Source organism: Caloenas nicobarica, chromosome 13 (genome assembly GCF_036013445.1).
Source record: "Caloenas nicobarica isolate bCalNic1 chromosome 13, bCalNic1.hap1, whole genome shotgun sequence".
NCBI classification, from domain to species: domain Eukaryota; kingdom Metazoa; phylum Chordata; class Aves; order Columbiformes; family Columbidae; genus Caloenas; species Caloenas nicobarica.
The window spans coordinates 9804695-9832112 of record NC_088257.1 but is presented as its reverse complement, the minus strand read 5'-3'; the positions used below and the strand labels follow the sequence as shown (position 1 = coordinate 9832112).

General features: G+C 45.6%; 1 protein-coding gene across 2 annotated transcripts; it reads left to right on the top strand.

Annotated features, from left to right (window-relative positions):
• The first annotated feature begins 1104 nt into the window (after window positions 1-1104).
• SLC25A48 (solute carrier family 25 member 48) lies at window positions 1105-15048 on the top strand. 2 transcript variants are annotated; one of them, XM_065644228.1, is made up of 8 exons: window positions 1105-1396; window positions 3189-3232; window positions 6584-6655; window positions 7243-7495; window positions 8799-9047; window positions 10259-10392; window positions 13398-13527; window positions 14114-14196. In XM_065644228.1, the coding sequence occupies exons 1-7, from the start codon at window positions 1351-1353 to the stop codon at window positions 13518-13520; spliced, it is 921 nt and encodes a 306-aa protein (XP_065500300.1). In that variant the 5' UTR covers window positions 1105-1350; the 3' UTR covers window positions 13521-13527; window positions 14114-14196. The 2 variants fall into 2 exon arrangements, with proteins under 2 accessions (XP_065500300.1, XP_065500301.1); XM_065644229.1 differs by lacking the exon at window positions 13398-13527 and having other exon boundaries at window positions 14114-15048.
• Window positions 15049-27418: the final 12370 nt, after the last annotated feature.

Below are 27418 nucleotides of genomic sequence, written 5' to 3'. Positions count from 1 at the left end.
AAAAATCACATTGGGCTGTAGTAAATCACAGCCAGATGCAACAGATGTATGTGCTCAGTGGCAGAGGGCCAACACATCTTTTGCAGAGCAAAGTCGTGCCCCTTAAGTCCAAGAGGAGTTTTCTGATGGAATTGGTGAGCAGAAGGGTATCAGTGACCTGGTTAAGGACCAGAAGGATGACCTGCTGTTGAGCGGCTGGGTGCTATTTAGGCATAAGACATTAGATTTACTAGCTGAAAGTACCACACAGGAGGCACAACAGCCAGGCTGGACTCAAAATCAGGTATTTACTATTTGAGAAAGAGAGTCCAGTCTTCCCATGTCAATCAGAAAGGCATGTTAGGAATTGCCAGAAAAGGATTTGAGATCAAAACAGAAATTATCTTTATGCTGCTGAATGCCTGTTTTGTTCCTGTTACTTGTGGTTCTAGCTGCCCAGTTCAAAGACTTAAAAAAAAAAAAAAGTCTGAGGAGTGTAAAAATGAGAATCTTGCATGAGAGGGGAACAAAACAGAGCTGGGCTCTTGGCTCTGGGAAAGAAAGAACTGAGGGAGAAGCAGGTAATAGAGGTATAAGAGCACGATGAATGCTATGGAGAAGGAAGGGAATAAGAAGCGATTGTTCATTGCATGCCAAAATACAGAAATTTCAGACAACTCCTAAAGAGAGAATAGAGAAATAGAAGGTATCTCCTGAAAAGATGAGGCAGTGTGCCTCCAGTGAAGCAAATGGAGATGTTTTCCAATGGAGTAAGGCTGCATGAGATACACTCTTTATACCTGGATTTACATCTTTGAGAATTTATAGCATACTTCACCCCAAATCCCTGTTTTTCCCCCCCATCCCCTGTTGCCTGGCCGAAGGGGTGATGCTGCTTTCCCCGCGCCCCCCGGGGTAAAGAGGAGCCTGCGCTGACCTCAGTTACCTGACACCCGGCAAAATCAGTCCCATGAGAAACAGCCGCGCTGCCCCCACCGTCACCCCCCCGCCTGACCGAGACACCCCCCCGCCGGCTGTCTCTCCACAGCCGGCCCCTGCGCGGCGCCTTTAAGCCCCGGTGCGTGATGTCACAGGGCTGGGAGACCGGGGCGGCGGGGCTGCCGCGGGGAGCGCGGTCGGCGGGACCCCCCGTCCGGCGGGTACCCCTTGCCCGGTGGGGATCCCCTGCCCGGCGGGACCCCGTGTCCAGCGGGGACCGCTGCCCGGAGGGACCCCTTGCCCGGCGGGACCGCTTGCCCGGGGGAGACCCCCTGTCCAGCTGGAACTCCTGCCCGGGGGGACCCCCTGCCCGGCGGGACCCCCTGCCCGGCGGGGACCTCCTTCCCGGCGGAACGGGCTCGGCGGCGCAGCATGGGCAGCGTCCAGCTGCAGGACTTCGCGGCGGGCTGGGTGGGCGGTAAGTGGTGCCGTGGGCTCCGGGAGTCGGGGGGGTGCAGGAGCGTGTGTCGGAATGACATTCTCCGTGTCACCTACGGTCTGTGCCTCCGACCGGCGTGCTCATAGCAGCGGATGCGCGGTTTGCTTTGCTTTGGCCCACAAGTGCAGTTTAATCCTATTTCCACGGGCGGGATACTTAAAATGTGTCAGTACGTGGGATGCTGCTGTGCGCCCCGGGAGGCGGGGGCCGCTGCCCCAGCCACCCCGCACGCCCCCGCCGGCTCTCCCGTCCTGCTCACAGCAGCCAACCCGGGGTCCCCCATCGCATACGCCCCCGGGAAGGCACCGTCTGGCTTTGACCCCGCGGCCCCGACACGACAAACGGGCTGATGGCCAGGGAGGAATATTGATCCGGTCTGCTGAAAATGCTGATTGCAAACACCGGGAAAACAGATGCAAGAAAGAAAACATGAGGATCTGTAAAGGCGCCACTCATGTAGTGTTACAGAACTGAAAGTTCCCACTGTGTTTAACAGCCGAAAAGGTGCATGGCTAAGCTGCCCGCTCCTGCGATGGGCTGCAGCAGCGGCTGTGCAGAGGGGAAACTGAGGCACTGACCACTGCAGACCAGAGCTCTGCCCGGGCTACAGCTCGCACCAGGCTCAGGAAGGGGCTGTGAGATGGCTCACAGATCCCGACCGGCCAGACAAGTGTCATAGCTTAGCTGACTCCAAAACAATGCAGAACTTCCATCAAAAGGTTATGCAAGCAGCTGATATGGAGCTCTTTGCATCCTGTGGAGGTTGTGCAGCATGCAGTTGCTCCTTCTGTCCCACTGACCTTGTGCTATGGCCGCACACCCCTGGGGCGGGACGAGATGTCTAGGGGGTGACCAGCCACCAGTGCTCAGTGTTGGTGGCAGCAGCGAGTTTTCACACATAGTTCTGGGCCACAGGTGGTCTCAGGTTAAGGTCCAGGAGGAAAGGCGACATTTTACAATACATTTTTGAGTAAAGTCATAATGCGTTGACCAAGGACATGACGTTCTTTTCAGTCCTAACCCAATACAAGTCAGAAATTTCTCTAAAGCACTTGGAGACACTGGTTTGCACAGAGACTTGCAGATGTGGAAGAAGCACAAACTACCCAACATCTCCACAAACACACTGAAAACTGCCCATGTTGTTTGCTATAAGCACACAAAGCCGTGTCCTGCCCATGGCACATGGGTTGCTCCATCCTCCTGGAGAACAAGGAAACCAAGCCATGTTCTACCCCACCACAGTGGTTCCTGGCAGCAAATGGCATGAGAGGGTGGGCAGGACAGTGTGGGGGAATGGGCCAGTTTCTCCCAGAGAACTATGGGAATGAGGCTGGATGGGACCGTAGAGCAGGATCCTCTTAATGTGAATCATCCTTGACAGGTATCTCTATAAACTGCTCTTAAAACAGCGAAGGATGAGGTTCACAGTTCCCATCAGCAGACAGCTCCAGAGCATCTCTGTTTGAGCCAGGAGAAGGCATTTCCTTGTGGCTAACCTGAATCTCACCATTTTGAGGCTAATTATTTGCATGAGCTTACAAGAGTGCAATGGGGATTGTTCATGGACAGGTCATACAAACATAACACCTCCTCTCACTGGGATGAATTTGAGATGTAAAGTTGATGGAGTTCATACTGGGCATTGCTCTGGCCCAGTATGGCTGTTCTTGTGGAAATCTCTCTCCTCCTCCCTTATAAACCCATCGCTTCCTGTCCTGTCACAAATACATCTTCAATGTTTTGCGTAATACTTTGCTTTCATTCCCAGGAGCCGCCAGTGTGATTGTGGGCCACCCCCTGGACACAATCAAGGTAAACCACTTAGAACCGTGCTCTCACCAACGGGGAGGTGGCCTCTCTAGATGACCCTTCAAAAGGCCTTCTCTTCTCCCGCCACCCCAAGGGAGAATTTAGCCTGAGTAGAAATGTTTTCATAGGCTTTAGCCTTTCTTTCTCTCCAATACTCATTTCAAATGAGAAACTAGAAGAACTGGCTGATATCTGTGAGCTTCTCCAGTAAGGATTAATGCTGAAAATTAAACCTGGCCTTACTTACTGTGTGGTTTACCACAATGCAATGTTTTACTGAACTGTACCACAGTCAAATATTCAAAGGGCAATAGGGAAACTCTATTTGTTTTGCTGCAGGCACATTTTACGTGTTTTCCTTGTGTTGGCAGGGCTGGAAGGACAGAGTGCTGAAATCGTTATCCCAGGCCTATGAGATGCAATATTTGCTATTCCTGCAAGGCAACTATTCTTCAGAGGGAAGGATTGATAGATGTAAGAAGATACTTGCTAGCATGATGCAGACAAACTCATGCATACAGCAGTACAGCCTGACACAACCGAGTTGACCATCCCTACTGACGCAGAGATACAGAGGAAGACCCTGTTCTTCTTCCTTTCTGCTTTTCAGTGTCACAGGCATCTCAGGCCATCTTTCACCACTTCAACAGAGCCCACGTGCTCTGATCTGGTTTGAGCCTCATTGCTGGCACGAGGCTGGGCTCTCAGATGCGGCAGACCCAAAGCTAGTGGCCCTGTTTGCACCTCAGACACCCTTGGAGTGTGACAGGGAGGAAGCAGGGTCCAGCACAACCCACGCCACATCCTTTCCCCAGACATCACAGCCATCCCCTTGCACAAAGCTGGCTCTCCTGGTGTCAGGAGGTGGCCCGCACACCCTCTCCTTTCTGAGCTGCTGATATCGGCCCCAGGAGCACCGTTGTGTGAGGAGGGGTGCAGACCCCCCAGAGATGGGCAGGGCCAGGGCATGGGGTGCATAGGCAAGGCTTTGCCTGGGTTGCCAAGGCAATCCCCATCTCAGGCTGGATGTCAGGGCCAGGTTTGGAGGATTTTGGCAACAACTGAGAGAGGATCCTGTTGGGAAGCATCCAGTTTCTGGATGCCAAGAAAGAGCAAGCCCATCCTTCAGTGCTTATAAAGACAACTGTCAGACTGACCCTCGCTTGCCCTTGGCTTTGGATATTGCCTGGGAATACGAAGTAGGCAAACTTGTTATCTTTCCAAATTTAGGGGAAGTGGAAAGGGGAGCTTTTACACAGCACTAAGCCAGCAAAGGGGCAGCTGAGTGGCATTCGCAGCCTCCAGGCCATGCGGGGGTCCTTCCCTGCCCGGAGCAGGGGACAGGACTGAACGAAAGCTGGATGAGGTATGTGGTATCTGCACCACAGTTCCCATGAAGCAGATCTCCTCCTTCAGCTGGCCCCTTCCCAGCATTGCAGCTTCCATCAAACTCAAGCAGCTATTTTTCCACAGCCCTGCAAAACTCTTTAGAGTTTTACATTTACTCACTTTTCACCATCCACATTGCATTTATTTCCCCAGAACTTTCTTCAGTTTCTGGGTGCCACTGAAGGGCCCTGTCTAATTAAAATGTAACAAACAGAGGAAGTTTCCTGAGGAATATTCATATTGGTATCAGCTGATTTTGACAGAGATGCTAGCAGGGGTTTCAGCTCTGTGTGTTAACAGCTTAGCCAAGGGGCATATGCACGAGGAGCAGCTTGTGAGGACGGGCAGTTGCCCCGAGTTATTCAAAAAATGTATTAACTTGTACCTCTGAATACCTGGTTACTGTGTAAAAGAAAAAAAACCAAGCCCACGGAGGCAAAATGGAAATGTCTGGGCTAGGTGTTCACATGAAGCCAGGAGGGATGCAGTGCTGTGCACCCTGGTTACCCTGTCCAGGGCTCCCCGGGGTGCAGCCGGTTCCCCCGACCCCGTTACCCGCAGCGTGAGTCACGGCACACAGAGGTCTGCGCCCCGGCCCGGGCCTGCCCGCGTTGCACAATGTTTGCTGCATGAGCCACAGCCGGCATCTTCATGTACCAGCTTGTTTGTATGGGCTCAGCAGATATTCTGCTTTTGCTGCTGCCTTCTCTGTGGCCAGGTGTGGACCGGTGCTGGATGTTCAGTGCTGGGTGTGGGCAGACGGCTGCACGGAGCAGCCCTGGGATGAGGGGTGAGCCTGAGGTTTGGTCCTTCCCACTCCCCAGCTAGGGTCCCGCGGCAGCATCCCACCAGCGAGGCTCTGGCAGAGCCCTGGGCAGGGCTTTGGGCCAAATGATTGTATCATTAAACCTGCCGTTTGCTGGCCAAAAGCTCTCCCCAGGCACGAACTTGGGAAGACACTCCTTTGTGCTTTAAATTCCCAAATGAAGTTCCTGCTTCACCCTGGTGTAAGTCAGGGCTGAGCCACTGGAGGGGACTGAGCACTGTCCCTCCAGGCTTCATTTTGCCATTCCTGCTAGCAGCAACGTTGATGGAAATGATGAGAAATACTGTCCCCATTCCCTAAAAACATCCCCAATAGAGCACATGGGAGTGTCTTCCAATAAAAACTGAGCTCTGGCTTCAGCCAAAATTAATTGCTGAAGCCCCAGGTCCTGTGAATCAAACAGGGCTTCCATTTCCTCACACACCTCTAAGCCCAAAAAATGGATCACTTGTTAGGATTCTTTTATTGTAAACTTGTGAGCAGCTTGAATGAAAGATGATCTAAATATGTGTGTGTGAGAATGAGAAAGTATTTTGAAGCACACAAGCTTTGCCATAGTTTACATGCCATTTCTGACAGCTGTCATAGGCATCTTTTGGAAGGGGTATAACCATTGCTTTCCAGAAACAAAAATATCATTTTGGAAATGATGTAAAAATATATTTTTGAGTGAAGCATGGAGAATTTCTGAGATGGAGCTGAATTATTTTTGGCTCCATTTAGTATTTCTATGTCTTAAAATCCACCTTGGACAGGAAGGGCATTCAAATGGAGGAGACCACATTGCTCTCCAATTGCCACATAAATCAAGACCTTGCAATAACAGCACTGCACACCAGCAGTCTGCCCCAAGCACTGTGCTGGGCCAGGGCAGCTGGTCTGGACTCCAGAGCAATTCGACAGTCAGTTCCAATTGACAGACAATTCCAGATGTTGCAGAAACTTCAGACCTCTGAGGCCTGCTTCTGGCGAAGTTCAAGGGGGATGGATGCATATATATCTTATTTTTTTGCTGTATTTTCTTAACAACTAAGGAAGGATTCTCTCTCAAAGCAAACTACTCATTGTTTATGTAGCATGAGCTTCCACTGGACTAGAAGCATGGGATTTTAATTGCATTTCATGAATTCCTTTTGCAGACTCGTTTGCAAGCCGGTCAAGGATATGGAAATACACTCAACTGTGTTCTCACTGTGTACAGAAATGAGTCTGTAAGTATTTTATCTTACTTAAAATGTGCTGCTAGAAAATGCAAATAAATACGTAGATAAATACATGAAGCAATTATATAAAATCACAGTTGACTCCAGCAGTTATATGAAGACCAATAAAGCTGGTGCAACTGAGCCTGCAAATCCCTACAGCCTCCTCTTGCTTAACTCCAAGGTAACTCTCTTGGTTGCTCCTACAGGGAAAAGACAGATCCCTGGAGTGACAAATGACACTGCCCATGTCTCTGCATGGGTCAGAGCGTTACATCCACAGTGACTGTTTTGCCTGTACCTGCTGGCAAAGCTGTACTGGAGGTACTTTACTAACTTTGGTGATGCCAGGACAGAAATTGGCCATAAGAGGAACTTGACATGGGTTTCTGTGCTTTCAACATACACTGTATTCTGCACAATTTTTACAACTCTTTAGCAGTATGAATCAATTTTCGTTTGCTCAGTATGTGCAAGCGGTTGGTTCCAGGAGACATCTGGTCCTTGGATTTGTGTTTCTGGCCTGATGGACAAGTTGGGGCTTAATCTGCTCCATCCCATTTGCTCTCTTAACTCCTGCTCCCTTCCTTGAGTAGGTGGCTGGCTTCTTCAAAGGCATGTCCTTCCCACTGGCCAGCATCGCCATCTACAGCTCCGTGGTGTTCGGCGTCTTCAGCAACACGCAACGGTTCCTCAGCCAGCTCCGCCACGGAGACCTGTCCCATACACCCGCGCTTGCCGATGTGGCTCTGGCCAGCATGGTGGCAGGGTTCGTCTCCGTGGGCATCGGCACTCCCGTGGACCTGGTAAAGATACGGCTACAGATGCAAACGCAGCCTTACATTGAAGGTAGGAAGCAAGAGTTTCTTTTTGCTTTCTCTGCCAGTCCTTGGTGTTTGCCAAGAGCTTTAGGACAACTTTGCTTCAAGGCCTGGCTCTCTGATGCCTTGTGCCACTGTGATTGAGCTAAAAATGTTTCCTTCTGCCTCAGGATGGACTCCATCCTCCTCAGCTCAAGAGCAGGGGGTTTATCAATGACAGTCATCAGACCTCTGCTGGCATTTCCAGCTGATTGTGATCTATAATGAACACAGGGGCAGGTCTGCTCAGGACCAGGAGCCATTGGAGCCACCTTCCCCAAGTGGCCGTGGGGCAGGAACGGCGAGTCTCCAGGCTGCGGGGGCTCCTGCCAGCAGTAACGCCAGCTCCCCATCGCCTGTTGCACACTCTCAGTCCCATATATATTTGCCCATAAACCCCTCTCTGTTATTCCACTTTCCTCTGTTCAAAAACAAAAATTTCACATGTACATTTGAAAACCACTGGCTTATTTGGGGCAGAGTTACAGGTAAGCCAGGTGCAGGCAGGATGGATGATCTGGTTGAAGATGTCCCTGCTCATCACAGGGGGGTTGGACTAGATGAGCTTTGAAGGCCCCTTCCATTCCAAACTATTCTCTGATTCCATGATTCCATGGGTGAGGAGGGGATGCACGGGCAGCTGTAACCTCTCCAGAAGCTGGAGGCAGAAGGAGCTGCTTCTGCTCGTGACAGCGGCTGAATTTGATTGCAGGCTGCAAACCCCACCAGAGCACATGCACGGCCGAAGGAAGAGACGGTGCAGCTTCAGAGCTGAACACCTTGAATTTCAGCAGTTTCATTAACACTTTTCTGATGATTACCATTGTGGTGTTTAACTGTAAAATACTGACTTTTTTGTATTGCTTTGATGAAATTATATTATGTCCATTTTTAAAAGTCTCCATGCAGCTTAGCCCTTTCCAAAACAAACTTGGTCTACATGGGAAGGGCCAGACTCTGAAGATGCCAAGGCTTTCCAGGATGCAACTTGGCACCAGATTCGGTTAAAATCCATGAAAACTGAGCACATAGCCTCAAATTCAATTGGAAATATCACAGGGCACACATTGGGAGGTATGCAATGCATCTAAGAAGAATCTGCCCAAAGTGTCTAAATGTCTTTAAAAAATGGACCTAGGTCCTCTTTCTTAAAACATTTTTTTTTTCCCACACTAGATGTTGATCCCTGCAAAAGAAAATGGATGGCAGTGATTTCTGTTGGATGGCGGTTGGCTTTTAAAAGGAGTTCTGTAGCAATACAGCTATTATAACGGTTGTATCTTTATTTGCAGCAAACATTAAACTAAAGCCCACAGTTCCTGGATTTCCTGTGTACCGAGGCCCAATTCACTGCTTCAGGACAGTCCTACAGAAAGAGGGGATAGCAGGAATATACCGAGGCGCGGGAGCAATGCTTCTGAGGGATGTTCCTGGGTACTGCCTCTATTTCATCCCTTACACATTTTTCTGTGGCTGGATTACCCCTGATGGATGCATTTCCCCTAATCCCTCCTCAGTCTGGCTGGCAGGGGGTGTAGCAGGTAAGCACCGTTTTATCCCACAACACTGGCAAAACAAGGACAGGAAGGTTCCCGGAGGAGCCACCACACCCTCCTGGTCACAAGGGGAGGACATGGGGCTGAATGACCTTCCTTCCCCAGGGCCAGGTCCCCTGGCACCACAGCTGCGCCTTATGATTTGTCAGACTTTATGGAAGTCATGTTAGCAGCATTTCATCAAGCTCAATGTCAGCGAGAAGGAAAACAGCCAGTGCCTTCCTCTCCCTGGCTGTCTCTCGGCAGCCTGCGTATCTCCTTGCCAGGGATACATGGCAGACAAGATGCCTTCAGAAGAGGACTTCAACCTGTTGGCTGCCCACCGGCAGGGTACGCACCCTACCCACACCCAGAACAAGCAGAATTAACTGTTATTGATCTTTTTTTCCCGAGTACACTTGCCAATAAGACTGGCATGTGTGTCCCCCACCATGCTTACAAGTGTAAGGTCACCCTACACCCACTCCCCATTTCTTGGCCATTTCTAAACTGCAGACCCCGAAATGTAGATCAATCTTTAGCTCAGGCAGTGATTACAAAACCACCTCTCCGTTTCTCCTGGAAATAACCAGACCCCTGGCCCAACTGGACAGCTACTTTTGTATGACCCAACACTCACGTAGGTTCAAACTCTTGTCTGTCCAACTGGGCCATGTATTGTGGTCACATGCTGACCTTTTCGGAGAGGCAGAACATCCCACCTGGCTGCAGGATCAATGTAAATAGACAGTTTATTTATAGGAATGATGATGTATCTCAGTTGCACGGAGCCTAATCCTGGCTGCATGAGATGGACCAGCCTCTTACTTGCATTCTCAGCTCAAACTTTGCTTTTCAACACTGAGGACTCCAGTTTTTCTGAAACTGCCCCAAACGGCATCTCCCTCAGGCTCTTCCCATGGCATGTCCATGTTCCACCAGAAGCATGGCAGAAGATGCATTTGTACCTGGGGAAGCGCCTCCTGGGCTGCCCGCATTTGATTACCAGTGTAACCCCCAAAATCTCAATGCTTCTTCCAGAAACAGGGAACTTGGCTCCCAGAAATACTGTTCCTGTGCCTGAGCAGGGCAAATACCCCGAAATGAAAACCCCATGAATATGATGTGGTAGAGGAGAGAGGAATTTCTGAGTTCACTGACCTGCAGCCAAGGAAATACAGAGAATAAATTGTTCAAATACTTCTGCATTTTTCTAGGAGCCATTTCCTGGGGGACTGCAACTCCAATGGATGTTGTGAAAAGTCGACTTCAGGCAGATGGAGTTTATTTAAACAGGTACAAAGGGACCTTTGACTGTATCTTGCAGAGCTACCAGAACGAGGGCTTAAAAGTAAGTGGTATTTGAAGTAAAATCTGGGTATTGGGCCTTTAATTTTCAACTGGGAAATAGAAGGGCTGCTACAAACCTATCTGCAGGGTTGAGAGACAGCTAAAGCCTGTCTGCTAAATTATGACAGTAGGTACTTATAGTGCAGATTCTTTCTAAATCATAATAGTAAGAGTAATAATGTGCCTTGCAGCAATTAAAAAATAAATGACTGGGGGTCACAGTCTGCTGGTGTAATTAACTTAAAAAGACACTTCATGTCAGTGCCTTTAATTGTGGATATGATTTGACTTATTGTAAATCACAGGTAGAAAATCTTGCCTCTGTGATAGCTACTACAAAATGCAGAGGTCAAATATTTCCGATTGACATGGAAGTCAATGGGATGTGATTCCAGCATGACCGTGCTGGCACCCAAAATGCATGTGGTCGCTTTGGGCAATGCTTTGGTGGAACTGATGCTGCGGTTTGCACTGCCCACCCTCATTTTCCGCCAAGACAGAGTCGGTTGAAAATGCTCTTAAATCGGAATTGCTTCAGCTTCAACCATGAAGAAGGGCTGTGTGCCAAAAAAAAAAGAACTTATCTCCTTTTTCTGACTTTGTATACTAGTGTAATAAAAGTAGCTTGTTCTACCTGCAAACTTTGCCTCGGTTAATTGTGAATGGCAGAGAATTGGGGTTTGCAGCTTTATTGCACTGCCAATGCATGGTTATGAGAAGAGATATCTTCTGATATTGAAGTAAATCTGTAATTAAGCTGTCATCACAACATCACATGGACTCTTAGCTCCAAAGTATTAATTTTCACCTTCTGAGGGAAAAGTAATAAATTACAAAAAATAAGCTGCAAAATCACAAGTCAGTGTGATTTAAATATTTGTCAACATGCCACTATATTATGCCAGCTGTCCCAGGAGCCTGCAGCCTCGTTTGTGTTTTGCCATTATGTGAAGAATGTCACAGTCATATGAAGCGCAGGCACCTGGAGAGATGCTGAAGACCAAGCTCAGATGGTCGGACACAGCAGGGTAGCTGAAAAGGGAATTTCCATGTGTTTTCCTTCTGTCCCCATCCTCATCTTCACCCCCTACCCTCCTCGCCCTGCCTCGCTATTAACAAATAATTCAGGCACTTCGGTTTTTTGTGTTAGAGGTCTGAGCTGCTTACAGTTTTTCTGCTCTCATGCCTGGCACCCAGACCGAAACTGGCAATAGGACTGAGTAATAGTTGATGATAAGACAAGATCCTTCTCTCGTAAGGAAAATCTTTTTGTGTGTTGGGAGAGACACAATTGATAAATGGCAAACCCAGCTCTGGATGTTTTAATTCAGAGACAAAGGAACAGCATTTGCAGTGCTGAAAATAATTGCCTTCTGTACACACACAAAAAATGCAATATAGCCCTCTTCTTTCTCCATAGTCAGGTGTGTTCATTCTGATGAGAAAAACCGATGCCTCTGGGCTTTTATTCACGAATCTTCATTATTATTTAATCTGGCTCTCTCATGTTATTTTATGGGTACTGCAAAAATGTGAATTGCCTCCCATAAAATTATACCTTTCCTAGAAAAATAAAACACCCTAATCAATCAAGAAATATCCGAAATATGCTAATATTGCAATTTCTCATTGCAAACGTCATCCTAAACAATGTGAAGATGTCTTGATTTTCTTGTACAAGTCAGCACTATGCACTGGATTTATTGGATACAAGATACCGTCATGTTCAGCAGAGCTCAGTATTTCAGGGAAAATATTGGTTAGACACTTAAATCTATGGACTTCTGGTCTTGCAGCTGAGATCTTCCCTGTTTTCCCACAGCAGCCGTGGGAGCTTTGCCTTTGTAAATCCTGGAAGGGCACTTGCTTTGCTGACGTTACTTTTCATGTCTGTTCTGAACTTCTGGTGTTTAGATAAGTGACCACAGTGATTAGCCTGGGTGGTTAATGGAGTGGTTTGGTGAGAAACAGGCCAGCAGAGATACTCCCTGCAATCATCATTTTGTAAACAGGCTCGGCCCAGACGGAGTGGTTTGTGCACGGCCTTGCACGTACCGGGCAGTGGTGTCTGGAGCAAGGAGGGGTTGTGAAGGGGGCGAGCCAATGCCAGGAGTGACAACAGCCCCTTCTCCACTTCCCAAAAAGCACTTTCCTGTTCAAGCACTTAACAACCACAGGGTCTTTCACACTTGTAAGTGCCAAAATCTTTTAGAAAAATATATATTGAGGAGAACGGGAACTCTGGCTGTATACACTCATATTCATTACCTTAATGAAAGAAAACTCTGGGATATATATAAGCAACAAAGCTTGACCTTAGGAACCCACATGTGACAGTATCAGCTTCCATCGAATACTTTTTCCAAAGCTGGTGGCAGGAGCTAGTTCTCAGCAAGGTACAGAATAAATCTAATTTTCTGCTGTTTCTACTGTTTCTATGCCCAAAGGTGAAACCTGCAAAATAGCCCGTGCGGCACAGTGCCCACATCAGCAGGGCTGGCTCCAGCCACACCGCTCCCTCTCCACTTCCCAAACATCTTCTGCACCCACAGACCCAGCTCCCGGAGTCAGAGTATTTGCTGCATGAAAGCAACAGCCTCCTTACTGTACCCAGGGGTCTGTATGATCCTCGCACACTTTTGTATGCAAAGGGAAGGAGGACCCGTAGGTAGGTAGGAAAACACTGTAAGACATTTTATTTTCTTGCTTTCTACTCTGCTCCAGTTGCAGGAGGCCATCTTTTACTCTTTATCTCTTGTAGCTGTTGCTGGCAAACACAGAGGGGGGTCCATAGGGAGAGTGGAGCACAATGACACCAAACCAGTGACTTCTGCCGTTGAGTTTCTGTTCTCCAGCACAGACTTCGGCAAAGACCAGCAGTGAGGGCACATCTCCTGAGCAAAGCAAGATTTTGTTCTTCAGAATCCCACCACAGCTTCATTCAATGTTTTCTTCTTAAAATAGCCAGTATATTCCTATGCTCTAACCTTTCTCCATCCCCAACAGGTCTTTTTTAGGGGCATCACGGTCAATGCAGTGCGAGGATTCCCAATGAGTTCAGCCATGTTTCTTGGCTATGAACTTTCCCTCACAGCAATGAAAAGAGACCAAACTGCGACCAATCCTTAACTTCCAGGTCAGCGCATAAAGACCCTCTAGCTTTATTAAAATTAGACGATTAATCTTTGAATCAAATGGAGTTGCAATTGTACAGATCCTCTAAAAGTCAGATAACTTACATGGGTATCTACACTTGGATAATCAAACACTTTTCAAATTTGGGTCTGTGGGATGTGGAGCAGACAACAGATGTACCGATGGATTTTGGTTTCATTCCAGATCTCCTGGAATTTCATTGGAATCCATTCTGATTGTTGTGATTGTTTTGATTAGTGTGAATCAGAAAAGAAAATCTGAAGGGAGAATATTCTCTAACATTTTTATAAGTTTCAAAATATCATTCTCACTAAACTCCCTGCACAGGCTCTTTTCCTCCCCTAATCCATCCCCAAAGACCTGAAATTAAGCCCTTTCAAAGTGTCTTGACTATCAGCTCACAGTTTTATTCTTTCCTTCATAAACCTAAGATTGCATTAAGGAGCAGCAATAAAAATACCTGATTACAGAAACTTTTTTAGCAGTTAAATACTCAAGCTTATTCTTGGAAGTCTTTGCTGTTTTCTGCAGTACTTTATAAACCTTCTTCTTTCTTGTTTCAAAAGTGTTGTCAAGATGACCTGAAATTCTCCTGCTTTCCTGAGCCAAATCAGCAGCATGGTGTTGGGGCTGCTCTGATCGAAGTCTCCCGTTCTGCACCTACAGCATCTACTTTCTCTTCTGCCATGGACTTAGTCCCTGGAGGACTTCGAAAACTGCACCAGCTCAATGAAATTGAAAGACCCTTTTTTACCAAATCTTTTGCTCTGTTGTCTAAAAGCACCTTAATAATTCCTGTGTTGATGTTGGGTTTTTTCACCAATGACATTTTTCCCACTGAGTGGACAGAACCACTTCCCTTACCCACATGAGTGAGACAGATATACCCAAACCCAGCCCATTCGACATCAGCCAAGGGAGTGTCTTTTGTACAACACTGGGTACAACTTGTCTTTTTTGTGAACAAGGAAAGGAGAAGGTGTGATGGGTGTGCCGGTGCTTTTCGTGTAGGAAGGTATGGATTCTCACCAAATCCTAGCTTGATTTCAGGATCCATATGAATAGACACTCATGTTTTACAGCGTAAAACTCTTCAGTTTCCCACAATTCGGGCAAGTTTATCATGAAAAGATGTGAAGGGCTTCAACAACTTCTGTTTGTTATCTAGGGTATAAATTAAATTGGGAAACGGGAAGATATTAATTTCAGAGACAAAGCTGCTCTTTTTCATCAGAAAACAATAAAACCAGTCTGCGTTTCACATTGATGGGTGCCTATCAATTTATGTAACTCACCTTGTGTATAGCTCCAGGGACCTGCTAGAGGTATCTCGTTAGACCATCCGATTTCCCTGATGTGACAGTCTAGCTTTGCCAACTGCCAAATCCTGCAGACACCGCTTTGCAGCCTTGAGATACCACCAGCAAAGGAAGTCTTCTTAAAGGATGCAGGGTTTATCCCAAACTATTCTCTAAAATACACGTGCCAGCTTCAGACCTCCAGCTCTTTGCTACAATCCTGCTGAGACAACTGGAGCAGACCCAGGTCTCTTTTTGGTCTACCTCAGCCCTTCAATTATTCCAAGATCTTTTACATCATTATTATTGCTGTTAAATATCTCCATGCTTTATTTTCTAAGCATGGAACTTCTGATGCCAAAAACCAAGAAGAACTAGCTCTGCTGGGACAAGAGGACTCTGGTGGTACTGGCAGGAGAGGCTGAGAGGTAACAGCCTTGCACGCAGAGGGACAAGTGGCATGGGGGAACAGTGTGGACCAACAGTGTCCTCTGGGAAATGTATAGTTCCCCTCATCTTCCTCTGGAGAAGAATTCTGGGGAAAAAGCCCAGCAATGGCAGTTTTAGCAGATGCCCTCATGAAGGTTTCTGAAGACAACCTGGAGCTTGCCTCCAAAAAAGCTGGAGAAAGAAACTCCTACGTCCTCTTCCCTGGATGAATGGAGGAACTGGTGACAAGACTTGAAGACCTCAGCAGAAAGTGCCTAAAAACTCGAGTCTGGAGCAGTACTCAGAAATGGGGTAACCTTGGACTCCGCTGGGGCCCGAACTAAAACCAGAAGTGTGGTTTCCCCCAAAACTGGCCTTAAAAAGTGGGAGAAACAGCTGGTGTTGCTTCATCTCAGGACTTGCAGGTCAGGAGACTCAGGGTGCCTCTGAGCTTGGCAAGAACACAGGTTTTGATAAACAATCTAGATAAAATTGATGAGTCTTCACACAAGTATTTGTTCCTGCATTTAAGGATTCATCCTTTCCATGTCACCTGTTTTAATGCATATACGTAAAATGTTCTCCAGATGCATAATATCATATGTCTCCAGGGATAATACCTGGGAAGACTGGTTTTTCAGTGCAAATAAATGGTGTCGCTTATCTGTCTGCATTATGTAAAATGGACCATTAATTAATTAAACTGATGAGGTTTGCAACCAGCTGTGTATCTGAATGATCCTGCCCTCACGGTGCCCAGGTTTGGTGTTTTCAGCGTCCCCCTGGGTGTAAAGCCCTGAGAACCACGTTGGAGTTACACAGTGATTTTTTCAGATATTCTTCATCCAATTAAACCAATGTTGAGATGGATGCCCAGGATTTACTTGGACAAAACTCTTCTATAATACACCCCTGCCAGGAGCTGTCAGGGAGAGCCGTGCACTACCGGGCATTGAAAAGGAGCAGAGGGCGGAAAGCTTTTAACACAAAAATATGCAAAGCAAGAGGGAAGTGAATAAAAGGCTTTGGCCACATGATGGCATCCTCCCCTGTGTCAGGCATGGCCATGTGCCACTTGCTGCACTGTTTTTGAGCTGCCAGGCAACCTCTTTCTGCCTTGCTCCATTCAACCCCGAGTCCAGGTTTGCTGCCAGACCACCACACGCTCCTTTCCCAACAGGCAGCCCCACACCGGGCAGCGTGCAGGTGATTTTGCGTGACCCTGCCCTGCAAAAGGCTGCCCTAGTCTGGTAGCACAGGAGGCAACCCCTGGATGCACTGGTTCATGATTGTATCACCCCGTTAGAATTCACGCACAAACCATGAGTGAGGCAAAGTAACACCAGGCTGGACCTCGAGGGTTTTGAGGGTGACAGCAACCAGGCCACCAGGCAGGAGTTTGGGCTGACGCTGGGTCAGGCGCGGCAGGGTCCGGACAAGCAGCGTTTGATGTACAGCACTTTGTGGCAGTGTGGTACCTGCCGCTGTGATGGATCACTTCAGATTCTTGCACACAGAGCCTGATAAATAATTTCATCTTGCTTTTGATGTAGTTGTGTCACCAAGGAAAGAGGTCTGGTGGTGGGACTGAGAGATGCTGCAGGGGGTCAGCCCCATGTCTCGAAGATGAGGGATGGCGATTACAATTTACACACACAGAAACCTGAAAGGGCTGTGTCTTGTGAATGTTTCTCTTTACAATATATCAAATGCCTTAATTTTTAGAGATAATATCAACATCGTTATCCATTAATAGAAATTAGGATCTCTAAGGAATCTTTTTTGGGGACCTGCTGATGGGAGTGTAAAACAGTGCCTTGCCTGGCAGGCAAATAGCCATACATACAGCTGAAGCAAATGTCTTGTATGGGGCACTGATTGCGCATGTTGGTGGTTTTGCCCTGAATTACGCAAAAGAAAAATTCCCTGTGTCAGCGTGATCCAGGATACCTGCTGCTCTGTCAGTGCTGTGGCCATGGTGACCTGGTGTCGGTGGCACGTTCCCCACAGCACACATGCTGGAGTGGGAGGAGGCATCTGCTTGATAGTTTGTTCATAGATGCTCACAAAGCCCCACATTTCTAAGATAAATGCAGTAAATCCTGATATTGGTAAAAAATGAGAACAGACACCAGAGGGATCAGGGATACCTACTTCTACGCTTTTCTTGCCTGGGATGTGAAAGCATCCTCAGACCTGTCATGCCTTAAATGAGCCTGTAATTGCCAAATTTTCATGTCACTGGTGGTGTTCCAGCTCTTACAACACTCCACATTACTTAATGAGAGGCTGGCTGTGTAGCTGTTTTTCTCAGTTTATACACTATGTAGTGCTATGGAAGGAAAAAAAGATAACAGCAGCTTATCTCCCCAGTTTAAAAGAAAAAAAAAAAAAAACAAAAAAAAACCAATTTCCCAACGAAAAGCTTTATTTCTGGAAAAGAGCCCTGACCTAGAGGAAGGTCTTCAGTGCTGGGAGAAGCTCTGTGATGCCCATGTGATGTGTGACAAGGAAGGGACCACCTCACCACCCTGTTTCTGCATCCCCACTGTTGCTGGGCACCTATAACGTCCTTGAGTCCTTCTCCCAGGCAGGGCGCAGCCGACATCCCATGCAGGAGCTCATCCCTGAAGTCCTGCCTGTGATGGCTCCAGGCCAGGCTGAGATCTTCTAACACCTTGGGAGTTCCTGCCTGGTGTGGCCATACCTCGAGGGAAAGCGAGATCATAGTCCCCATCTCAGGTTCTCTTTTTCTCTTGTACTCTGAGAGAGAAGAGTAGGTGACACCTTTGCAGGCATTAAGATACATGTCCTTGATTTATCTGAAGTTCGTTCTTATGTCGTACAGGTTGTTATAGTAGAGATTTCTCTCCTAAACATGGCATTCATGTAAGCCAAGAAGGCCAATGCCTCTCTTGCAATTGTGAAGAAAAAGGCGGAGTCAGAAAAAATGGTGAGATTCAAGGAGACAAGCGGGAAGAAGTACAAGTTGCTAAATTGAATATAAACGGCACAAGAACAGCTTCCTTTCTCTAAAGCCTTCTTCTTCCTATATATGCTCCCACAGTGATGCACAGACTGATCACTGCCAACTTAGATTAGCATGTAAAGTATCATTCCAGAGATAGGTTCCAAAAGAAATTAAACCATGCAGTGAGGGGAAATTTAAGTATTTACACCAATTTTCAAAGCAGTTTTCCCAAACTGTAGATCCTGTGACAGCTCCAGAATCAGACACCAGTGGAACAACCAACCTGTTAAGAGCCATACGTGCAGCAGAAGGAGAGTATCTTTTTAAGAGGGTCTCAGGGGTCCCATATGAGGTTTCACTGTGGGATACAAAATGCTGAATACATCAAGAAATCCTTTGTTAGTATAGGTGAAATATCAAGGCTACTGGACTGTAGATCACCAAATTTCTGCAAAGAATATGAAAATCCTGATGAGTGATGGAGAAAGTAATGCATTGGATCACAAGGAGAAAGATTTGGAGAAAAAACAAACTTGCAACTGGGGAAGCACAGGCTGAAATTGCCCCATCGCCAACACTGAGTGCTTCAAGACTGGCACCTACATAGTTCATCTTCATGGATGGGACTGACTCACCGTCTAGTCCCTTGTTTCAAAACATTTAGCACCAAGGTAGCCTACTTGACACATAGTACAGAAATTCCTGCCAACTCTTATGGAAGAGGGCCAGGCTATTCTTACTCATACAACTAGGTATGAACCAATATCTGTGCTTATTTCACTATTAAATTGTGATTGCTGTGTTTGAGTCAAGCAGTCTGCAGGTGGTTTTTCAATGCTTCCAGCATGGAAAGCGAGCTGCAATGCGGGTACGGCAGGTGGAGGGATCTAATGCAGCCAGGGAGTGAAAGCCTTGCACTGTCCGTCTGTCCGACATGTCCAACCTCCCTCTGCATGCTGCACTGAGAGGGAAATCCAGCACCCAGGGTCATCTCACAGTGGGACAAAAAAAGGAAGGGTGAGTGGACTTATGATCTGACAGGTCTGCAAAGTTTCTCTTTCCTGTTGTGAAAGCAGTCAGGCCCACAAAGGGATGCTGAAGCGAGAGCTGGTGACCTTTCTGGACAATTCCTGCTTTCCTCTGCTTACTTATGGAGACTGTTGGTTGTGAGATGCAACACGTGCAATGTCCAGAAAGGCTGGCATGTTGCTGTCATGGCTTTTTGCTTTTAGATGCCTTAGCTTTTGCTAAATATCATTGCAGCAGGGAAAGCTTGGCTCTCCTGCTAGAAAACCCAGGAAAGCTCCGGTGACTGTGTTTTGCATGAAACAAGGATGACTCGCAGCTCTGGAGGTTCCTTTCAGGTCTGGTCCCCTGTCTCATAGCTCCTGAGCACCACAAGTTTTGATTAGTTAGCTTAAATGGTTTAAAATTAATTACAATTCTTCTGAAAGGAATGGGGGCTCCATTACCTACAGAAGCTAACGTAAGTCCTGAGGACATCCCATGGTCCATGTGCCAGAGCAGAGCATGTGGCTGTCAGGAGACGCCACTGCCCTCTTCAAGCTGGCATGTGAAAAGTTCCCTGAGTTCATCTGGATTTTACACCTTTCTGTCACAGGCAATCTTGCTATTACTATGCTATGGTTTACCATTTCGTGGAGGAATTAGAATGACCCTATTTTCCTTTATTTCTACACTAGCGTGTGTCATCGTTATCTAAAAGAAAGGAAAGAAAAGTAGTCCAACCCACCTTATCTCTAGAAAATGAAACTATCTATAGCATCTTTTCATTTGTGGTCTTTGCAAGCTCTTACATCTTGATCAGTGTACACAGTAAATGTAAAACAAACTAGCATGTGATCTTGGTATTTTTTTTCTCCAAGGAATCTTTTTTCTACATTAAAAAAAAAAAAGAAAAACCCCCCCACAAACTATACAGTTTCTTGGAAACACTCCAGTGGGATACAAATTCTTTCAAGAGAACTCAGAAGATCTGGAGGTTCACGCTGACTAGGTTAAGACAGTTGTTTGGAAATTGGACATTTGCGTGGCATTTTTGGTCTATCAACCTCTCATCAAAAGAGGTGCATTACAAGAGAATATATCTCCAAATATTTACAAATTAAACCAAAAACATACAGGACATCAGATGCAGATTTCCAAACGAGCCAGAGGCAACTGCCTGTAAGAGACCACAGAAAGATACCGGGAGGGTTCTGGTAGTGCCGTGGTGCTGGCAGCACTCCCGGCTGAAGGAGCTCTCTGTCTCCTGCCTTACTCGGCTCACCCACTCCATCCTTTAGTACGTGGGGAAGTGAGATGGAGTATGGGGATATACGATCTGTTGGGGATATATGATCTGCTGGGGATACATGATCTGCTAACGCACAGTCCTGCCCCAGGCTGACCACAACCACTTTCCCCGCTCAGGTTTCCCAATGGCAATGTAGGGGATGTTTCTAGGGGCTAATGCACCCACGGCCTTTAAGCTTGGTGACCTTTATTAAAAAATCTGAGTTTCAATTATTCATTTTGTTTCTGGGTGTTTTTTCGGCCAGAAAGCTTAAAAGGGAAGAAAAAGCTTCAGAAAGCCTGGACTTGGCCTTCGTAGCTCCCCACTTTGGCAACCGGCTCATGGGTTTGCAGCCTCGGAGGGAAGTGGACTCGCACTGTCACCTTCCCACCTACTGCAATTTGGCTACTGAATTTAACATGAAATTATTTCAGGTTTTTTGAGCAATGGTTGAAAAACCTTTATTTCCTCTCTACATTTTGGCCTGTGTTCCTGAAACAGAGATTAAGGGAGAGGAACAGAGGGGGACCAGATATCTAGACATGAGGACAGAAAATAAACTGCTGATCGTATTTAACACACAAATTACAACATATTTGTGAAAATACATTGCCGCAACTGGTCATCAAAATGAAGACTTCTAAAACATGAAAACTAAGTGTTTAAAGATTATATTTAAAAGCTAGTCTTTTTGCTGGGATTGCAGCAAATATTAGTTTCCATGGTCTTTGGATCAGCCTCTAAATGCTGGAATAGAGCCTAAACTCTCCAAAGAGAAGCCATAACCAGTGCCACTCACTCTGTGCTCAAGCCACTGCTGGTCTGACCAATACATGGGAAGTTTTTTCTCTGCTGGTTTGACTTCTGGTGATTTCTGTTTCACTGTAAACTGAATACAGCTTGTCTGGTGACCTATTTGGCCTGGAGCAACAACAGCATGAAATGGATCTCACTAAGCAATCAAATAGAAATGAAAAGATGTAGAGATAGCGCTGGCATCGCTGGCAGATAAGAGACTGCGAGGAGGGACCACAGGCTTAGGGAGCAGACCAGGGGCAGGTTTGGAAGCTCTGCCATTCTGAGTTTCAGCTAGTAACAAAAATAGAGATCTTGTCCTTTTGGGCTATAGGCCTGGGAAGAAGTTGCCTGATCTGCTCACTGTCCAGTAAACATAATTACATCGTATGTATGGAAAGGTCCTAATTATGTATCTTGCATACAATTTATGCCACCAATTGCTTTCACTTAGAGAGCAAGGCAGCTGCATTGAGATATCATTCCTTAGATGAAAATGCCCTAGAGACTCTGCTATGTATACCAGATTTTGTAAAATCCTTGCAAAGACAGACCGTAGCAGCTACTGGGCAAAATGGGATTTCTAAGGAACATGTTTTCCTTAAAAACAAGAAGCAGCAGAAACTTCTGTCACAAAAAGCCCCTCTCCACCCATGGCTTGTTACTGTATTCCTTGCACAACCTTGGCTAAATCAAAGATGCTTGTAGAATTCCTTCCTTTAAAACCACATAAATCTGTTTCTTCAGCCATCTGAGAAACCAAGTGTACCCAAAATGTTACAAACAATTTATTTCCTTCAGGGGTTTCTGATTAAACCAATTGTTCCAGCTCTTGGTGTGGGGCTTTACTGGATGAAGAAACAGAGCAGCATACCCATTGCTCTGACGAAGCAAAAAGCTGTTTCCTCAAGGGACTCTACCCATCACAGACATCTCTTTACTGCTGTTCAGGGAATTACAGCCTCTTGATCACAAATCAACGATTTTTACCCCTTCTTTAACAGCCCAGTGCCCTGAAAGATGCCGCTGCCTGGCTCATGAATGCCACCCCTGCCCGCGACATACTTTCGTGTGTCTGATCGTAATGTAGCCCGCTGCCATGGGAGGGTCTCTTGTTTTTTTCTAGGTATTTCCCAGAGCCTGTGTGAAAGCTGTAGCTGCCTAATGGGATGTACACTTCCCACACTAAATCACCCAAGGATGAACTTCAAAGAAAAGGCAGGGAGCATCCACCCCAGGCTGGAGCCATGCTCGGCGTGCAGGCGGCAGAGGAGCCACGCTCAGCCAGATAAATCCCTTCCCAGTAGGCAAATGCCAGTGAAAAGACAACAAATTGCAAACCGATGTTTTCTCTTTCCAGGACAGTTTCCAGAGATCATGCTCCTCTTTCAGCCAGACAGACCAGCAGGAGGCTCAACCTTTTGAAGAAGATCTTTGAGGCATAATGGGATTTAAGGCATAACAGGAGAGAAGCTTGAAGGTCAACATGGGGGATCTAAAATAAATCTGAAGGGCTACCACGTGATCTGCTGGAAAAAAAGGAAACTTCTGTGGCCACACAAAGCTCTAGCAGACATTCAACCTGATTTGGAGACTCCATCTGAGAGAATTTCTAACTTAATACCATTTGGGTCACCTAGGACTATTTTTGCATTGTCTCCTTTCTGCTTAAAAAGGGAAGGGGTGGGATGTGACATTGCAATCGGTGTTTGCACTCTGAGGCCCCGATCCTTATCTGCACGCCGGTGCACTTGCACTTGGCAGAAGTGGGATCACAGCCAAGGACTATGGGGTCACTCCCCAACTGTGGAAGCTGTAATTCAGAGTGACAACTCCACAACTCCATCCACTTGTCTGTCTGCTTGACAGACCCCTGCAGTGTTAGCAACTTTCTTTGAGAAATGTCCTGCTTTGAATCCAGGGGGCAGCGAGCTTGCAGCCTCTCAGTTTGTTTTCTCAGGAACTTTGGCAATGCTGAACATTATTGTATCTTTGCTTTCATGGAACCATAATTTACATAAACACAGGAGACGAAACCCACACCTGGAAAAAAAAATGCTTTCGTAGATTTTTAACCATTGTTTCCTGTTGGAGTGCAATATCATAATGTTCAAATTAATCACTTCTGAGGAGCATTTGTGAATTTCCGCAGTACTAAAGAAAAGTCACTGCAGTAGGTGACTCAATTCCACGTTTGATTTCTTTAAAATGCTGTCCAAGCTAGTGGGAAAAAATAGTGGGCACCTGGTATCAGTTTTATAATTGGGTTTTTCCATATTAGAATGGGAATTTTGTGAAGACTCAATTAAAAGGAGTGTCCTCCTATTCTTCTGTCACCCATCAGACTGAGTTGCACATGGATGCCAGCATGCTGTCATACCTACTCTTCTCTTGTTTGCTGCTCTCTGTGCAAGCACAGAATTGCAGTGTCCGGGAAATTATCCGGTATACAAAACGTCTGCTTGTAAGTGGCTGTTTAGCACCTTAATTCTGTAAAAATGCACGCTTGTAAAGTAGATGATAATAAATACTGATTTCTCACTTGTTATTTTTTCAGGAGGAAAGTTTCGTAAGTTGTCCGTGTAGGGAGACAGCTGTCAGTGTGAGTAAATTACTCTTGAGAATATGATGAAACTAAGCAAAAATGTACTTGTGTGTTGAATGCTAGCAATGCTGAATTTTAATGTTGACTCTTTTCATTTTCAGTCATGTTCATGTCTTCCCATTGCTGAGGTAAGTCTACTTTTTTTAAGGTACTGCTTCAGTATTAACTGAGTTTAAGTTTCATCACTTTTATCCTTACATAACTTTTGCTTTCAGTTACGAAGAAGATTTTCATACACTGGTAGCAGCAAAATTGAGCTTGATGAATAGTGGTGGGGAGGGAAGCAGAAGTCCTCCCATTATCAGTGCAATCAGAACCAAGCCCAGAATCAGGCAAAAGTCCTCTGGGGGCTTGACTTACAAATCAAGAGATACAGGTTCTTGCTTTGTAAATCTCCACAAGGCCTTGGTTTATGGTTTGGTGCCTAAATACTGAGCAAACCTGGGCCGGAGATGTCAGGCCTCAGATATTCAGCTCTAGATGCATCCAAAACCCATTTCATTTTTGTAAACCTTCTCAGACATGGTGAAACCCAGCATTAGCTGAAACTACGCTTCAAAGAAGTTACTTTTACGGTTTGAGGTTTTCTGAGAGATGTGACAGGTGTTTCTTACAGCGTACATGATGATCTAGTGTTCTACAACCCCCCAGAGTTCATGTATCAGTTTTCAATAGAGTGCAAAATACGTTACGTTTAATTGTGACATGCTGCCACATTTAGGAATACATACTTCTTCTTTGTGTAGATAAACACAAAATGCCTTCTAGCTTTTTCTAATGCCTTCTTCGTTTAACAGCCTGGCCACGAATTGGCATGCTTTGTGGAGGGAACCGAACACATGCTGAAAAACAACATCTCTTCAAAAGCAATAATTACAAGGCTTAATCTAACCTTTCAGACTCAACTGGATAGAAACCTCTGCGAAGTAAGACTTTTCTTATCTTTCTGTAGATCTTTGTCTATCTTTTACAAAAGAAATTGCTTTTTTATAATGTAAACATCTGTAGCTAAGCACTTGATTAATTTCAAATGTGTTTTAAATAGTTGTTTGATGCAGGAGGCAGGTGCAATAGCTGCAACATGCATGAGGCAATTGAAAGCTATTAAAATTGGCAGAGGAAGCAGGGAGCTGAGTTCTGCCCCGCTGTGTCCTTTCCCTTCTCCAAAGCAGGAGGACCTTTAAACTCTCTGGGAGAGGAGCTTAATTTAAATTGCTTTTCTGTTCTCCTTTCTCAAAACCTGTTTCTATGCTAAATAGTAATGATATAGAATTGGAGAGGGGATGTGCAGAAGTGGCACAGCTGGGGACAGGTGGGCAGAGACATCCTTCTCTTCTGGAGCACTAATCCTGCAGAAGATACATCTGCAAAATATCTACTCATCTGATGCCTTGGTTTGCAATCTGCGTGAGAAAAATGATCATTGTGTGCTTAAAGCATGCATAACTGTGGTTATGCTGACGCAGATAAACCCAAGAAATAAAACAACTATTTAGCCTTTCTCACATTTTCGTATCTTCCTATATTTTCTACTCTAAGTTCAGCTCAGCTTTCTCCTACAGTTTCTTCAAGGATACTTGGGCATGAAATACTGCTGTGACCTGCAGCATCTTCAAACTCATGATGATGCTCAGGATGGCTCCTGGATCAGCATTTTGTGAGGCAGTGAAACATTCTTTATTTACATACTGAGCAAACCCGTTGTGTAATTCAATGACACACAGAAGATGGTGATGCTGCAGTGTCTCAAGCTCCTTTAAGCCAGCTTCAAACTTGCAAGGGGGAAGATTGTTCAGATGGCACTGCAACATCAAGCAGACCCATTCTCCTCGTCTTACCCAGCTTCTCATGTGGCTCTATCTGCCGTTTGCTGGGTTAAAACAGCTCAGTTTAGATACTTCAGCTGTAACTACATGATAGTCCAGCTGCCACTTTGTTAGTCACCATGAAAAGCCATTCTTACACTCACTGCTGAAGGAACAGTTCTTTAGGGATTGTTTTTGAAAACCTTGCTTAGCTCCAAAGAAGACACATTTTAACTGTTTAATCTAAATCCTGTACTTTTTATAAAATCTTTGGTAACCCAAACTTTGTTCTTTCTTTTGTCACAGAGCCTGGCACGTGGAGATCAATGCCAGTACAATACCAAGGGAAATGTGAAGGAATTTTTGAATACAATTCTGAGAACCTATCAAGCAATCAATAAACCTAGAGCTTAAAAAAACCCCCCAAAAATCTTTAATAAAACCCAAAACACTTTGATAAGAAGGGGGAACAGAAAAGTTATTTATTGTATTTATTGTCCACCTGAAATATAAAAGATAGATATAACAACTGCTAAGCTAATAAAATTATAATTTACATGAGCACTAAAAGTATTCAAGAGTCTTCATTTTATATGTTTTGTACTTGGTGAAAGGTTTGAACATCCTGTTTTCATACCAGTGGGTGTTAAAGCGCTTCTGCAAAGCTCCAGTCCAGCAATTTTACTCATGTGAGATGCTACAGCAAAATGCACACTTTGACCACTGTATCGCACCAGGAATATCTGTGGGCATGAGATTCAAACAGAAATTGTGTTTTCTTTCTGCATAATTTTTGGTTTTTGATAATATCTACACAGCATGAATAAGTCGCTTAGCTTCTTTCTTGCAAGGCTGAAGATGTTCCTGCCTAGAGTCACCTTTTTTTTTTCTTCTAAATATTCAGTAGTAGAGAACTCATGAACATCTTAACACACAAAAGCAAAACCATACTCCAGGTTAATTACAAATTCTTAACGGGCTTGTGTATTTAGAATGTGTTGTGGACAACTGTTTCTTTCTCAGGACATATTTAACACTGGGTTTTAAGAAAATCTTTCTATAGCGCCATGAGCTCAGATATGCTTCTCCATCACCTCTCCACGCAGCTCAACAGAAACAAAAGAGGCAACAGGGAGCTCTGCTGGAAAAAAACCCAAACCAAACCAAACCAAAAAACCTAAACAAACAAAAACCAAACAAAACCAACAACAACCAACCAAACAAAAACACATAAGGGGAGACACTTAACTCAGATGCCTATTCCAGCCTTACTAGTAGTTTCTTTGTTCTCTCACACAAGGGAAAATCCCAAACAGGTGACAGAAGGTCAGATTCCATTTTCTTTGTGCCTCGGAGAGGAACAAAAAAGATGAGGCATTTTAACAGGGCTGGCCTTTGAGGTGGAGGATCTTAAAAAACTTCAATGAACAACATTACTTCATCACCTCCACTGGAGTATGATGGATTTTTCAGACTTCCAGGAACAGACAAAGGTATATAATTTCCTTTCTTTTTTCAGCATAAAGTGTGATATTGGTGGGATGAGCATGTTTCTAGGATCAAAAGCATGATGGAAACACTCATGAACTACATTATTATTCTTAAAGTTTGCATTAATATGGACTTGGGGGAAAAGATAGAACTAGATTATAGAAAATGCATCTGATACAGC